At 39.1% G+C, this 16,845-nt stretch overlaps 1 protein-coding gene across 2 annotated transcripts in view; it reads left to right on the top strand.

Annotated features, from left to right (window-relative positions):
* NUS1 (NUS1 dehydrodolichyl diphosphate synthase subunit) overlaps window positions 1-16,845 on the top strand; it is a 35,845-nt gene that overhangs the window by 10,621 nt on the left and 8,379 nt on the right. For both annotated transcript variants that reach the window (XR_009549609.1, XM_007521023.3), the window contains exons 2-4: window positions 8,892-9,017; window positions 10,322-10,471; window positions 15,463-15,562. Coding sequence is in view for 1 of the 2 variants with exons in the window: in XM_007521023.3 (XP_007521085.1) it covers window positions 8,892-9,017; window positions 10,322-10,471; window positions 15,463-15,562 (376 nt within the window). In the remaining variant the exon portion in view is untranslated. The remainder of the gene's footprint in view (window positions 1-8,891; window positions 9,018-10,321; window positions 10,472-15,462; window positions 15,563-16,845) is intronic.

Raw genomic sequence — 16,845 nt, 5'->3', positions numbered from 1 at the left:
TTTCATTTGCTGAGGCCTATCACAGATGACTTCTCTAATTCCATAGCCTTTCTTTTTGTACAACTGGAGTCTTGTGCATGTGTGGCTTCACTGCTCCAGGGCTGCTCTTTTATTGAGATGAGAGAGCAGGAGACACTGTAGCACCAAGGAGCGCTTCCACCGCCACGTGGCCCTCCCATATGGTGCCAAGACTTGAAGCCGGTCACCGGCATGTAGTCACCTACATGGTGAGCTACCTCTCTAGTCTCCCTGAATCCTGTAACTTTTAATGTTTATATGCATACACCTAGACTTACATTCTCGTCTTTGAACAGTGGATAGAAGCTTAGATGTAATTCCTTACTCCTGTAGTCAGCTTCCCGCCTAATAGTTCAATAGTTCAGCTAATAGTTCCACTTTAACTAGGTATCTTAAAATACTTGGACAAAACTCTGGACTTTTTCTCCCAAATCTGACTCACACGGTTCCCCATCTTAGAAAATACCTTCTAGCCAGTTGCTCAAACTAAAAGTAAAAGCTCTGATGGCTATGCCTGAGTTTTCTCTCATGTCGTGTTCTACCTGTAATCTGTCAGCATCAACTTGCATTATTTTTTTTTCATTTTTTTATTTGTAAGAAATAGTGGGTTACAAGATTGTAGGATCACAGGGTATATATGGTTCCATACCACGGCTTCCACCAAATTCTGTGTTCCCTCCCTCCCACCTCCCAAAGATGACCACCACCGTTCCCACAGAGTCTTAGAAACAGTCTGCTTGCTTCTCAGCATGGATGCTTGATTTCACTTCTCAGATACATCTGACATTCGCTGTTCTGATTCTCCACTGCAGCCTACCCAAGTTTCGATCACTGTTATTGTTCACCTAGGTTATTGCTGGAGCCTCCTGATCAGCCTTTACTTCTTCTCTGGTCCATCTATAGTTCATTTGTCACCTACTAGCAAAGTGACTTTTGTAATAGATTTGCTTATTTTATTTTAAATGAAGAACGCAGAGACCAGAGCACTGCATCTTAGCTGCTGGAGATCATACCTAAGGACCTCAGGCTTGAAAGTCCTGTGTGCAACCACTGTCTTTATTCCTAGTCTAAAGTGATCCTTTTTGATAGTGTCATTCAAAGTCTGAACAATATTTCCTAGCAGCTTTCCTTTGTACTTTGAAAGCTTTCTGAGCTCATTATGAAGACCTGTAGACCTCTTCGCATTAAGACCTTTTCCTGCATGTCTGGCCTTGTATAAAAAACCCTGGATTCATTTTTCTGTTTTCACTAGTTACACTGACAGTTTTCTTTTTCCTTCAATTTGGTGAGAGCTTAAATGCTGAGAGGATATGCCATTCTTACAATAGTAATGATCTCAGCTGGAGAAGTATTGATTTTTGTATTTTAAGAATTGAACAGAATTAGCAAAAGCCTTTTTGGGTTAAATAACAAGTTTGCTAAAAAAAAGAAAAAAGCCCTGAGACTGGCACCAAGGACTGTTTATTATCTAGGTGAAAGAAGCAAGATACAAAAGCACACAGATGTCAGGATTACATATGAAGTGGACAGAGATTAGCAAATATTTAAAGCTGAAATTGTCCTGGTAGGTTAGAGAACATTAAGTCTGTTAGACTGGAAGGTTAGAACCTCTGAATGAGTATCTTACATCATTTTAATATATTTATTTCCTTTTGGAATGTCTGTTCTTGCCAGGCACTGTGCTGGCCTTGAACAGAGCAGGTAGGATTGCTGCTCACACTGTGCTTAGATGACTTCATTTAATGTCCTCCCTTAAGCCTCTTGATCTTCTTCTTCTTTTCTTTGCTTTTTTCTTTCCTTATTGCCAGGTCTTCTCTGGGCTTCACACCTGTATGATCACTCTACTCTGCGGTAGACCCCTTCCCAGATAAAAGGTGAGAGATGAAGGAGAAAGCCAAGGCGAGAGAGCACGCCCCTGCTCATGCAACTTCCTCTTTGCCCAGTGGCTCTGTGTGGTAGAGGAGATTCAGACGTCCTTGCCAGGCTGAAGTGTGCACTCCTGGTTCCCTCTTGGTCATTTCCCGCCCCCCCCATCATGCTACCTGTGTTCTTTTAAACCTGCTTTTCTCTTGTAGAATTTCCCCAACTCCCCCACCCACCCACACACTTAGGACTAAAGACATAATTTTTATGTTCACCTCTTAAGTCAGCCTCTTCATTTCTTAATTCCTACTCTGTGATTAATCCTTTTCCATTGCTTCACCAAATTATGTACAAACTATTGCAGTAGTCTGTTCCCTTCTTTTCTCTGTATTATTACAGAGAACCTGGTTAGTTTTCCTAACATTGCATTTCTGCATTGCTCATAAGTCATTTTGTTAGTTGTTTTGGTAAGCAAATCAAATCAAATAACCAGGCCTCTCTTCTTGCTTACTGATTTCAGGTCCTTTTCTGGTACATTTGACTTTGGAATACTAAATGATTCTGTTTATATGTTTTCCCCAACTGTCAGTAAATACCCTCTCCATTTCCCCCTCTTTAACTCTGCAGTCAGCTCAGCTTAAGTCTTGTTTGGCTTACAAAGCCTTCCCCTAGCAAAGGAGATTATTTTTTTAATATTTGAACTGACATTTCTCACATTGTACCGAGTTGACATTTGTATACACCATGTTCATCAGATTTCCTGTTATTTTGTGCTTATGAACTGTGTTTTCTCTCCTGGTTAAATTAAAAAAAATTTTTTTTTATTTCTTTATTGGGGAATTAATGTTTTACATTCAACAGTAAATACAATACTTTGTTCATGCATAACATTCCCCAGTTTTCCATTTAACAATACAACCTCCGCTGTGTCATCAATCATCCTTCATGGACCTGTATTCTCCCCACCCACCCACCCCAGAGTCTTTTACTTTGGTGCGATATGCCAATTCCATTTCAGGTTCTACTGGTGTTTTCTTTTCTGATCTTGTTTTTCAACTTCTGCCTGAGAGTGAGATCATCCCATATTCATCCTTCTGTTTCTGACTTATTTCACTTAACATGAATTTTTCAAGGTCCATCCAAGATGGGCTGAAAATGGTGAAGTCACCAGTTTTTACAGCTGAGTAGTATTCCATTGTGTATATAAACCACAACTTGCTCAGTCACTCATCTGTTAATGGACACCTGGTTGCTTCCCGGTTTTGGCTACTACAAATTGTGCTGCCAAGAACATATGTGTACACAGATCTTTTTGGATGCATGTGTTGGGTTCCATAGGATATATCCCCAGAGGAATTGCAGGATCATAGGGTAGGGCCATTTCTAGCCTTCTGAGAGTTCTCCAGACTGTTCTCCACAGAGGTTGGACCAATTGACATTCCCACCAGCAGTGCAGGAGGATTCCTTTGACCCCACACCCTCTCCAGCATTTGCTGCTGTTACCTTTTCTGATGTATGACATTCTCACAGGAGTGAAGTGATATCTCATTGTTGTCTTGATTTGCACTTCTCTGACAATCAGAGACTTGGAGCATTTTTTCATGTGTTTCTCAGCCTTTTGGATCTCTTCTGTGGTGACTATTCTGTCCATGTCCTCCCCCCATTTTTGGATGGGGTTATTTGTTGTCTTGTTGAGTTTGGCAAGCTCTTTATATATGTTGGTTATTAAACTCTTGTCTCATGTATGGCATGTAAAGATCTTCTCCCACTCTGTGAGGGGTCTCTTGGTTTGGATAGTGGTTTCTTTTGCTGTACAGAAACTTTTTAATTTGATGTAGTTCCATAGGTTTATAATTGCCTTAGCCTTTGTAATCGGATTCGTTTCATTGAAAATGTCTTTAAAATTTATGCGGAAAAGAGTTCTGCCAATATTTTCCTCTTAAGTATCTGATAGTTTCTGGTCTAACATCCAGGTCCTTGATCCACTTGGAATTTACCTTTGTATTTGGTGAAATACAGTGATTCAGTTTCATTCTTCTGCATGTTTCAACCCATTGTTTCCAACACCATTTGTTGAAGAGACTCTGCTTTCCCCATTTAATAGTCTGGGCACCTTTGTCAAAGATTAGGTGTCCATAGCTGTGGGGCCTCATTTCTGGGCTCTCAGTTCTATTCCACTGGTCAGTGTGTCTATTCATGTTCTACTACCAAGCAGTTTTGATTACAGTGGCCCTATAATACAGTTTGAAATCTGGGAGTGTGATGCCTCCAATTCTGTTCTTTTTTCTCAAGATTGTTTTGGCAATTTAGGTCTTTTCTGGTTCCAGATAAACATTTGTAGCATTTTTTCTATTCTCCTAAAAAATGTGCTTGGGATCTTGATGGGGGTGGGGGATAGCATTAAATTTGTAGATTGCTCTGGGTAGTATATTCATTTTGATGATGTTAATTCTTCCAACCCATGAACATGGAATATCTTTCCACTTCTTTGTGTCTTTTTCAGTTTCCTTGAGTAGTGACTCATAATTTTCAGTATACAAGTCTTTCACTTCTTTGGTTAGATTTACTCCTAGATATTTTATTGTTTTTTGTTGCTATAGTAAAAGGAATTGATTTCTGAATTTCAATTTCTTCTAACTTAGTGTTTGCATAGAGGAATGCCACTGACTTTTGAATGTTAATTTTATAGCCTGACACCTTACTGTATTGCCTGATGATTTCCAAAAGCTTCTTGCTGAATTCCTTAGGTTTTTCCATATATACTATCATGTCATCTGCAAATAAGGAGAGTTTGACTTCTTCTCTTCCAATCTGTATGCCTTTAATTCCTTGCTCCTTCCTGATTGCTATGGCAAGAACTCCCAACACTATGTTGAATAGTAATGGTGCTAGTGGGCAGCCCTGTCTAGTACCTGATCTGAGTGGAAATGCTTCCAGTTTTTCACCATTGAGTATGATGTTGGCTGTAGGTTTGCTATATATAGACTCCACTATCTTCAGGAATTTTCCATCTATTCCCATTTTTTGTAGTGTTTTGATCATAAAGGGATGTTGTATTTTGTCGAAGGCTTTCTCTGCATCTATTGATATGACCATTTGGTGTTTGGTCTTGCTTTTGTTGATGTGGTGGATCACATTGATTGATTTACGTATATTAAACCAACCTTGCATGCCTGGGATAAACCCCTACTTGGTCATGGTGAACAATCTTTTTAATATACTGCTGTATCCGGTTGGCTAGAATTTTGTTCAATATTTTCACTTCTATGTTCATCAGAGATAGTGGTCTGTAGTTTTCTTTTTTGGTTGTGTCCCTGTCTGCTTTTGGTATCAGAGTGATGTTGGCTTCATAGAAGCTGGCAGGGAGTATTCCAGTGTCTTCAATCTTCTGGAAGACTTTTAAAAGTAGAGGTATTAGTTCTTCTTTGAAGTTTTTGTGGAATTCATTTGTAAAACCATCTGGTCCAGGACTTTTATTTTTGGGAAGGTTTTTGATAACTGTTTCAATTTCATTAGCTGTGATGGGCCTGTTCATGTTATCTACTAACTCTTTACTTAGTTTTGGAAGTTGGTAGATATCTAGGAAATTGTCCCATTTCTTCCAGGTTCTTTATCTTGGTGGGGTATAGTTGTCCATAGAAGCCTCGCATGATATGTTGAATTTCTGCGGTGTCTGTTGTGATAACTCCTTTTTCATTTAGTATACGATTTATTTGGATCTTCTCCCTTTTTTGTTTTGTGAGTCTGGCTAAAGGTTTGTTGATTTTGTTCACTCTTTCAAAGAACCAACATTTACTTTTGTTGATCCTTTGTATGGTTTTCTTATTCTCAGTGTTACTTATCTGCCCTAACTTTAGTCATTTCTGTCCTTTTGGTTGCTTTAGGGGTCCTTTGTAGTTCTTCTTCTAGGTCTTTAAGATGTGCAAGCAGGCTGTTTATTTGTGCTTTTTCTTGTTTCCTAGTGTGTGCTTGTATAGCTATGAACTTCCCTCTCAGTACTGCCTTAGCTGTGTCCCAAATAGTTTGATAGCTTGTGTCTTCATTTTCATTGAATTCTCAAAACATTTTGATTTCTTCCTTTATTTCCTCTTTGACCCAGAAGTTGTTAAGAAGTGTACTGTTGAGCTTCCACATTTTGGCACTGTTACTAATCTTTTGTTGATTGTTAAGTGTTAATTTAATTCCATTGTGGTCTGAGAAGATGCTTGGGATGATTTCAATGCTCTTGAATTTGCTGATGCTGTCTTTGTGGCCTAACATATGGTCTATCCTTGAGAATGACCCATGTGGATTCGAGTAAAATGTGTATTCCAGTTTCTTGGGATGAATGACTGAAAATGCCCAATAGTTCTAGTTTATCTATTTCTTCATTTAGCTTCCTTATGTCTTTATTGATTTTCTGCCTGGATGATCTGTCAAGTTGAGAGGTGGGGGTGTTGAAGTCCCCTACTATGATTGTGTTGCTGTTAATATATTGCTGTAGCTCTTTCAGTAGAAGTTTGATGTATTTAGATGGCTTCTCATTGGGTGCATAGATGTTAATAATTGTTAAGTCCTCTTGATTGACTAATCCTCTGAGCATTAAGTAGTGTCCACTCCTATCTTTTTTAATCTTATCTATTTTAAAGTCTATCCTGTTAGATATGAGAATAGCTGTTCCTGCCCTTTTTTGTGGGCCATTGGCTTGTATGATAGTTTTCCATCCTTTCACTTTAAGTCTGTGTTTGTCTTGTTGAGTTAGGTGGGTTTCCTGTAGACAGCATATTGTTGGGTTGTATTTTCTGATCCATCTTCCTACTCTGTGTCTTTTAACGGGTGAATTCAGACCATTGACATTTATTGATATCAAAGATTGAAGATATTTTAACACCATTCTTGTAGAGTTTTAGAGGGTTCTGATATATGGCCTATTTTATGATGGTCTGACTGTTTATAGAAGACCTTTCAGAACTTCTTTCAGGCCAGGTTGGTGATAGTTAATTCCTTCAACTGTTGCTTGTCTGAGAAGGTTTGGATGCCTCCATCTAGTCTGAATGACAGTCTAGCAGGATATAGTATTCTTGGTTGAAAGCCTTTCTCATTGAGTGCTCGATAGATATCTTGCCATTCTCTTCTGGCCTGTAGTGTTTGTATGGAGAAGTCTGCTGTTAATCTTATGGGTTTTCCTTTGTAGGTGACTCTTTGTTTTTCTCTTGCAGCCTTCAGGATCCTTTCTTTATCCTTATTCCTTTCCGTTCTAAGTATGATATGTCTTGGTGTCTTTAGGTCTGGGTTAATTCTGTTTGGGACCCTCTGGGCTTCGTGAATCTTTATGTCTTTGATGTCTAGACTAGAGAAGTTTTCAGCTATTATGGCCTGGAGAATGCTTTCTTCCTCTCCTCTTTCTTCCTCTGGTATGCCAATAATGCATATATTGTTTCTTTTGAAGTCATCCCATAGGACTCTGTTATTGTGTTCAGCATCTATTAATCTCTTTTTGAGATCTCTTACTTCTTTTTTAGTTGTCTTTAATTCGTCCTTGATCTTGCTAATTCTGTCTTCAGCCTCATTGATTCTATTCTCTCTGCCCTCTACTGTTTTCTGGAGTTCATCTATTTTGTTACCCTGTTCTGATACTGTTTTAGCTTGTTCAGCTAGTTGCGTTCCTAGCTCAGCGATTTCAGCTTTCAGCTCTCTAATAACCATGAGATAATTAGTACTTTCTTCCATAGTCTCATTTGTTGTTCCTGTATTTCTGATTATAATTTTTTCAAATTCTTTACTCACTCCTGTGATTATTTCCTTAGCTAATGTTTGGATGTTGAACTCGTTATTTTGTGCTTCACCCTCTGGAGGACTTTTAGCTGGACTCTTGTCCTGGTTCGATTCTCCAATATTTCTTCTTGTTGTTTTAACGATTTTATATATTATGTTATGAGTTCCCTTTATCAGTACTTTTCAAATTACTGCTCACTATTGCCTGGATTGACTTGTGTCTAAGTAAGTTAATTAAAGGGTTCACAGTGGTGGAAGTTAACAGTTGTTTCAAAAGTCTTTTAATCCCTGAGTTGGAGCTCAGTGGTTTAAAAGCTCTTTTTTTTTCTTCCCTGTAGGCTATAGGAGCCTGAAGGCTTTTAAACTATCAATAGGCTTCTTAGTTTAATCACAGACTCCTGACCAAGAGATAAAGCAGGGTGTGGCAGAGATAATCCAGTGGTTATGCAAAGAGACTTTCACAGCCCCTCAGCTCTGCCACTGAGGTATAGGTCTCCTGAATTTCCTGGTTAGATCTCTGTCCCTTGGTGTCCCTCCCTGTCACTGCTCCAGATTCTGTGGGCAGTAGCAATGGAGACTCAGAGTTGCACTTGGTGAGTCTCTGGGGAGTCCTTTCCTCCCTTCAGCTGTCCCCTTGTTGGTGGGGCAGACTGGAGGTGGTGTCTCAACTGATAAACTGCTGGACTGTTAGCAGTCACTTAATCTCTCCTTAGGCTCCTCTGTCACCAGCCACACGTGTTTGTACTCACCGGTGATTTAGTGGATTCCTGTGGTCATTCTAGTCCTGTCTTGTTTCGGTCCTGAGTGGTCTCCTTTGGTATTCCTAGTTGATCCAGGAGAGGAGAGAAAACAATCTGCTGCTGCTCATAGCTCTGCCTCCTGAAGTCTCCCCAGGTTCAATTTTGAACTGTGTTAAAATCAGCTTTGAGTGTACAGAAGAGGAACATTTGATCAAGACTAAAAAGGCAGTGGTCCCTGAGAAACACCTCTGAAAATAGCTAAAAAGTTGTTCCTTGCTTTTAGAACTTTATATATAAAGTTTATATATATGTTTAGCCTGCAACCAGACTCTTATACTAGCAGGAGTTCTGTTCCAGGGTCTCCCATTTAGGGTCCAGTTAGGATTAGTCATAACTGTTTTATTTCAGATTTGTTTATTTTTGAGTCCTGTGACTGTTTTCAAAACAAGTGCCTCGTTAATTATTGAGGGAACTGAATTGACTAGTCTGCATTGACTTCCTTCTTTTCTTTTTAAGGTATTTTTAAGAGAAATAATTCCAGGTTGATGGATGAAATTTTAAAGCAGCAGCACGAACTTCTGGGCTTAGATTGTTCCAAATACTCACCAGAGTTTGCAAACAGTAATGACAAAGATGATGAAGGTAAGCATGAGCATTAGAATTGGGTATCTAAAACATGCAGACATGTTCTGTGTCTCCAGGCAAATTTTGTCACTCATTTTGGTCTGTTCTTTATTGCCACTACCTTTAGCAATTAGATTTAAGTTTTTCTTTGTTCAGATAATTTTCAGGAAAATTGAAAAAAATCATGACTCAAAAATGGTGATAAACCAACACTTGCTCAAGATTTTATTTTACTTTACCAGCAGCCAGCAGTAGCCAGATTCATAACATTAAAAGAAATTTTAAAAAACCAAAACATATTGCAATGGATTTTTGTAAATAGAAATAAAGCTAGTTTTACTTTGGAGTTAGATGGAAAATAATTGAAGCTCTACCAGACAAGGTAAAAAATAACACATTCACACAGGTTTGGCATTGCTGTTCATTACATAGACATCTATCCATTATAAAATAATATGCGGGCAGGGGTAGATGGCATACCGGTTATGCAAACAGGCTGTCATGAGACTGAGACTCAAGTCCCAGATTTAAATTCAGTCCCCTGCACCACCATAAACCAGAGCTGATCAGTGTTCTGGTAAGAAAGAAAAAGAAATATGCATAGGGAGTCAGGTGGTAGCACAGCGGGTTAAACGCACATGGCACAAAGCACAAGGACCGGCGTAAGTATCTTGGTTCAAGCCTCTGGCTCCCCACCTGCAGGGGGGTTGCTTCACAAGCAGTGAAGCAGGTCTCCAGGTGTCTGTCTGTCTCTCCCCTACTCTCTGTCTTCCCCTCCTCTCTCTGTCCTATCCAACAACAACATCAACAACAACAATAATAAATACAACAATAAAAAACAAGGGCAACAAAAGGGAATAAATAAATATTAAAAAAAATAATAATACGCACATTAGTTTGATAAAAAGTGGAGAATGTGCTGTAGACATTTTCCCCCTTGCACAAGTCTTCATCTCTGTCTTTCCTCTCGTGTTAGTGCTAACTGTTCAAAGAGTAAAGATTGCGGTCTAGACTAATGGAAATTGTAAAGTAGCTGATAGTGAAATTTCCCATTTTTCTAAGAGATAGGTTCACAGATATACAATCGCTAAGCTCTTGGAAAAGAAAATAATGCATAACTAAACGCACAGTGTGATGCGTGGGTCCTTTCAGAGGAGAATAGTTCAATAAGTTTCAATATTGAATTTGAAGGACAGTTGATTTTTGTTTACTGTAAGAACTGTACCTTTATTTTGGATTGAACTCGGTGTTTTAAAATGTGACTGGAAGAGGTTTGTTTGTTTGTTTTTTAATATCTTACTTGTTTTTGTTTTTCTCTCCAGTTTTAAATTGCCGCTCGGCAGTGAAGGTGCTGTCTCCGGAAGATGGAAAAGCAGATATTGTGAGAGCTGCTCAGGACTTTTGCCAGTTAGTAGCCCAGCAGCAAAAGAGGTCCACAGATTTGGATGTAGATTTGTTAGACAGTTTACTTAGTAAGTCATACATTTTTAGTTTTATCCCCAAAGGATACAGTATAAAAGAGAATACCAAGGTTCCTTTTGGTAGTACAAAACTTAACTTTTCTGTTGTTGTCTTTATACTTGGAATGATTCTGGAATTTAAAGACCCACATATCGAAAAAAGTTGTGATAATGAAATTTGTGGTCTATTCCCCTTCAGGAGAACTTGTAGTTAAGGGACAGGTTGTGAGAAGAATTGGGTGGTAGTCATATGTATTTTTGAAAATAAGACTTACACTTTTCAGACTTTTTGAGGGGATGTTTGCCTTTACTGACAGTGAGTTCTCCAGACACCAACTCGATGTCTAACAGTTGAATTCACTTCTGACTTTAACCACTCAAGAGCTGCTGACTCTGTAGACTTAAGGCTCAGTCTGCAAAACTGTCCCTGCTTCAGAAGCCAGTGGAAATTCATGGGCCACCTGTGTTCTCATTCAGTTACATGTAAATAGAGAATTTCTACAACGTCTCCATTCAGTTTTAATAATTTTGATACTACTAGAATGACAGAACTGGGGGAGACACCCTTTACTGATTTATTTAAAAAAAATAAAACTCAGCAGTAGCCAGATATAAAAGGGCAAAAATATTTCCTGGAAAGGTTCTCAGATCTTTCCTGTCACTTCATGATATAGCACCCTCTCACCCTCTCAGCATCACAGTGTGATCACCAACCTGCAAACTATTTTTTTATTAGTGCTTTAATATTTATTTGCAGAATTACAAGACAACAGCAGTATAATTCCATACCTTTCCCACCACTTCTGTGTCTCCATTCCCTCCATTGGAAGCCAACCCGCCAACTTTGAGCCCTATCCAATAGGGGCTTCTGTGGATGCACAGTTGATCGAACCATTTGTTGCTCATGATTCAACTATGGGACTTTCTCTGTCCCTGTTTTCATTACTCCTTCCTCCTTCTAGACAGTCACTGCCTGGCTGTATTCAGATGGCTGAGTAAAAGGCAGCATTGCAGGGTTCTCTGATTAGAGGTTAAGGGTCTATCGACTATTTTCTGGATTCTTTAAGACCTAAGCCAGAGAATATAAGGATGTCTTAAGAGTAATGTAATAGCCAAAGATGATCCCTAAGGCAGCTTGCAGAAATTGATCAATTTTGAATCCAGATGTTGCTTTCTAGGGTTGTGGATTCAAAGTGAATGAAAATGTGCACAATCCTTTAATTTGTCCCCCCCCCCCCCGCCCCCGTTTTCTTGTGACTGCATTTATTCTCCACCCCTAACCTCAGTGCATAGCAGTGACTAGTGACTACTCTATTATCTGACTAAACTTGCTTTTTTTTTTTTTAAGAACTTTTGTGTAAATAGGGTCATATACTATCCAATCTTATTAAAGATTTTGCTTTGTTTATTCAACATGATTGATTTATTCATGATGCAAATATTATCAGTTCACTACTTATTTTTTGTATTATCTTCAATTATTTATTGGATAGAGACAGCCAGAAATTGAGAGGGGTGACAGAGAAGGAGAGACAGAGAGACACATGCAACACTTACAAAATGTTCCCCCTGAAGGTGGAGACTGGGGCCTTGAACCTGGGTCCTTGGTGCATGTAATGTGTACCGGGTCCCTTGGTGAACAGTATTCTAGACAACGCTTAATTTATCCACTCATCAGTTGATATGTATTTGGTTTGTTTGACTAATGCTGCTAAGGTCATTTGCATAGAAGTTTTTATGTGGCATTATTTTCCTTCCTCTTGGGTAGATTGTGTGGTGAGCGAATGTTTCACTTTTAAGAAAAACTACCCAACTATTCTCCCTAAAAGAGGTCATGCCTGTTTACATTCTCTCTGAAAGTATAAGTAGCTCTAGAACCTTCATATCCTTGCCACAGCATATATCATCAGGTTTTTTGTTTTTGTTTTTTTCACATCATAAATTTTAGCTATTCTAGTCGATATATTTTCCTTATAACTAATGACGTTGAGCATCTTTCTTGTTTCTTTTTCTTTACCATTATTTTTAAAAAGTATTTTATTTATTTTTTTTTTGAGAAAGATGCAGAGAGAAAAAGACAGAGAGAAACACCAGAGCACTGCACAGCTCTGGCTTATTGTGGTGTGAGGGATTGAACCCGGGACTTTGGAGCCCCAGCTACAAGAATCTCTTTGCATAACCATTATGCTATCTACTCTCCCCCTCCCCATGTTTATTTTTCATCTGTGTCTTTCTTGTTGAAGTACCTGTTCAAATGTAATGCCACATTTAGAGGGTTTGTATTACTTTGAGTTTTGAGTGTAGATCTATGATCACATGACGAACCACTCAGCTTTTCTGGGTCTCCTGTCTGGGTCTCCTGTCTAGTAATCAGTTTCACCTTAACATATTTTTAAATTCATTTCTATTGCCCCCAGGCTAATTGCTGGGTCTCAGTGCCTGCGTGATGACTCCACCACTTCCTGTAACAATTTTTATTCCCTTTCCTACCTTCCTTCCTTCCTTCCTTCCTTCCTTCCTTCCTTTGATAGGAAGGAGAAATTGAGGGGGAGGAGACAGGGAGAAAGAGAGAGAGAGACACCCACAACAGTCAGTGTTTCAATATGAAGCTTTTCCCTCTGCAGGTGGGGGACAAGGGGCTTGAACCCAGGTCCTTGTGCATGGTATCATGTCACTGCTTAACCCCACACTTTAATTTTTCTTTTATCAGTCTGTCTGATGATTTATCTAGCTTCTGAAGAACCCAGAGGGATGGGATGCCAGATGATTTTTACTATAGCTCTTGACCCTACTGGGTCTAAAAACCTCAGGCTAGCAAAGTTGTGACTTTTTCTTTATTTACTCCCATTTGTTTTAGCTGGCAAAACCATAGATTTTCTTTTTCTTTTTTTTTTTTTTTAATTTTTATTTACAAAAAGGAAACACTGACAAAACCATAGGATAAGAAGTGGGTACAACTCCACACAATTCCCACCACCAGAACTCCATATCCCCTCCCCTCCCCTGATAGCTTTCCTATTCTTTATCCCTCTGGGTATATGGACCCAGGGTCGTTGTGGGGTGCAGAATGTGGAAGGTCTGGCTTCTGTAATTGCTTCCCCACTGAACATGGGAAAACCATAGATTTTCATCATTGTCCTCCTTCTCCTTCACACAGCCTCCAGTTAGAAATTGCATCCATATTTTTATTCTACAAGTAGCAAATCTGCGTTTTGTCGCTGCTTGTCTCATGCTGATAAAACTACAGTTCTTTCCAGAGGGTAGAGGCATGAAGGTTAGTAGTATTCCCAGGTGGGAATGCCAAAAATTTATTTCTTACCAAAAGCCTTAGCTTAGTTTTGCTTTCCCTTAAAGGCGTAATTTCTGCTTTAAATTGATATCCTTTGCCCTTAAATCTTATGGTTTTGTCTAATTTGATACTTCTTTTTGAACATTCACTCAGCTCTTCACACTACTGTGCCAGAAGTTCCTCCTTTTCGGTTTTAAAACTAAAGAGAATTTGCTTTATAGCGGGTAGAGAAATGTGTGCTCTTCTGCTTAGTCCTTAAACTATTTTATCAGCATGAACTTTGAGATAGACCTTGTTATGGAAATAGTTCTGTCTATTCCTGTCTGATCCAGTCTCCTTATTTATTAACAAGTGAAGGAACTAAACCCAGGGGAAGTTGTGTGACTAGAAATTTAATGGCAGGATGGCGAGATTGTTAGAAACTGTTAGCACATGGTTCTCTTGGATTATAACTCCTTTGTTATGCAGATGACTCAGTGTTTATTTTACTTTATTTTTAAACCCCCGAAAGCCAGATCTTACATGGAGACGAATTTATAAAACAAGAAATACTCACACCTTTGCTGTGGAAGGGATGCATCGCATTTTCCCCTCTTTGGGAGCTGGAACTCAAAGACCACTGGAGACGTGTACTGGGTAACTGACTAGTGCACCCAGCTAGCTTGTGGGCGCTTTCCCCATGAAATTAGAGTAAGAATGTCTAGACTCAGGATATAGTAGGTCTACTAGACAGGAAAATAAATTGATCAGGGATGAAATTTGGACAGTTAGCGACTGGTTTGTGTGCTATGTGTGTTTATATAAGGCATTAAGGACAGACAGTTTGTGGCAAAAGGTTGGCAAAGTCCTTTGAATGACATAGCTTCCTGCCCCCTGGCCTTCGGCTACCAACATTAGCACATGAGAGTAGTAGCATGGGATGTGGAATGTGTATTGGAAACTAGGTCAGTTTGATTGAGTTCTCTCTTCTTCTTACCTTCTGTCTGGAGAAATCCCGAAAACAGGATGTTTAATAAGCTGGATCTTCATAGGCTTTCTTCTCTGGAGTTAAGTTGCCTGCTTGCCTGGAGCCACCTTCCCTCAGCTTCCCTTCTTGTGGCTCAGCTGACCCCACTGCTGCAACTTTAGAAAGGGTAGGGGTACATGGAGTTTCTTAAAGTGATGGTGGTCCAGCTGGCACTCAGTAAGTCTTCTTCTTAATGGTATAGCCCTACTCGATGTCCTTTGTCTTTCTAGCTAGCTTACCTCACCAGGTCTTCATTTTTCTGAATGTCTGGTTATAAAATTAGAGGGAGCACAGCAGGAAGGAGTGCACATACTTTGTAAGTGTCATTCAATATCTGACATTCTCTTGATTGTATGGCTAGAACAAGCATTTCTGCCCCTAGGAGCAATGTAGTTGCCGGGATGGCAAGAAAGATTTACTTTGTGAAAGATGGTTGAGATTTGGGGGCTACCTGTCTGGCTCAGGTTACTCTTCTTTACTAATTATCATTTTAGTTAAATAAACTTTAGACATACTTGCACTTTTGGAAGTAATAGAGACAAGTAATGTTTATGTTTGGCAACAGGGTGGGATATGGAAACTGACAAATAGAGCTTCTCAAGAAAGCAGATATTTAAAGCATGAGAAATGAATTCATTTGACAGATTTTGCTGTTGGTCATTTCATCTGTAAGCTGTGAAGCTAAGGGGGGATTTCTTTCTTTCTCAGGTACAAATGGTTTCCCTGATCCTGATTTGGTCTTGAAGTTTGGTCCCGTGGACAGCACATTAGGCTTTCTTCCATGGCACATCAGATTGACTGAGATTATGTAAGTAATTGCAAGTATTCTGACTTGGGTTCAATTCTTGAGCAAATATTTCTTGAGTCTATAAAAGCATAAAGTGTGGTGAGAGTTTTCACTAGAGTATTTGAATTCTGAATCATTTTCTGCAGGTATGTCACTAATTCAGGACAGTAAGATAAAAATACTTAAGTGGCTTGGGTTTGAAGTTGTGGAAATGCTTAGTATTGATACTGATTGTTTTAAGAGATTGGGAACGAGAGTGAGCTCTGTGGGACAGTTACTTATTCTGCAGAAAAGACGACTTGATTAGCAGTATGTAGAGTAGGTAGGATGTTTGTGATTAGTGACAATGTGAGAAGTGTAGGAGATAGGCAGATGGAAAAGGGGGAACAGGTGGTTAAGTTCTTACAAAAAGAAATAAGAAACTGGCAAGCAATAAAGCACAGAGTTTAGTGTTAGATATTAATATGTAAAGTGGATTCAAGTAGTTTGAAGATGTTGACATTGGGAAGGTTTCTAGATACCACTTAACGAATGCATGTAATTATTTATATAGATGTAGGACAAAGCAGGGATTGTGATTTTGAAATTATTTTTTTTTGATAGCTGTGAACTAGAGTATATTGGACTTTGGAAATTACGAAGTTAAAAGGACAACCAAGAGTTGTAATGTAGATGGTAGTTCAGTTATCTAAGTTGAAATTGCTTATTTAGTACAGAATTTGGCAAATGTTTTGTATAAAGAACCAGATAATAATTTATATTTATTATTTTTAATTTATTTACTTTTTATGTGTGTTTTATAATTTTTTATTTATAAGAAGGAAACATTGACTAACCATAGGATAAGAGGGGTACAACTCCACACAATTCCCACCACCAGAACTCTGTATCCCACCCCCTCCCCTGATAGCTTTCCTATTCTTTATCCCTCTGGGAGTATGGATCCAGGGTCATTGTGGGATGCAGAAGGTGGAAGGTCCGGCTTCTGTAGTTGCTTCCCTGCTGAACATGGGCATTGACAGGTCAATCCATACTCCAGCCTGTCTCTCTTTTTCCCTAGTGGAGAAGGGCTTTAGGGAAGCGGAGCTCTAGGACATATTGGTGGGGTTGTTTGTCCAGGGAAGTCTGGTCAGCATCTTGCTGGCATCTGGAACCTGGTGGCTGAAAAGAGAGTTAACATACAAAACCAAACAAATTGTTGAACAATCATAGACCTAAAGGCTGGAATATAGTGCAGATGAAGAGTTGGGTGCCCCTCCATTTTGTAGATCGCTAGTAGGCCTCTTTTAGTTATATCCAAAGGG

This window comes from Erinaceus europaeus, chromosome 4, assembly GCF_950295315.1.
Source record: "Erinaceus europaeus chromosome 4, mEriEur2.1, whole genome shotgun sequence".
NCBI classification, from domain to species: Eukaryota; Metazoa; Chordata; class Mammalia; order Eulipotyphla; family Erinaceidae; genus Erinaceus; species Erinaceus europaeus.
This window is presented reverse-complemented; position numbering and strand designations above follow the sequence as displayed.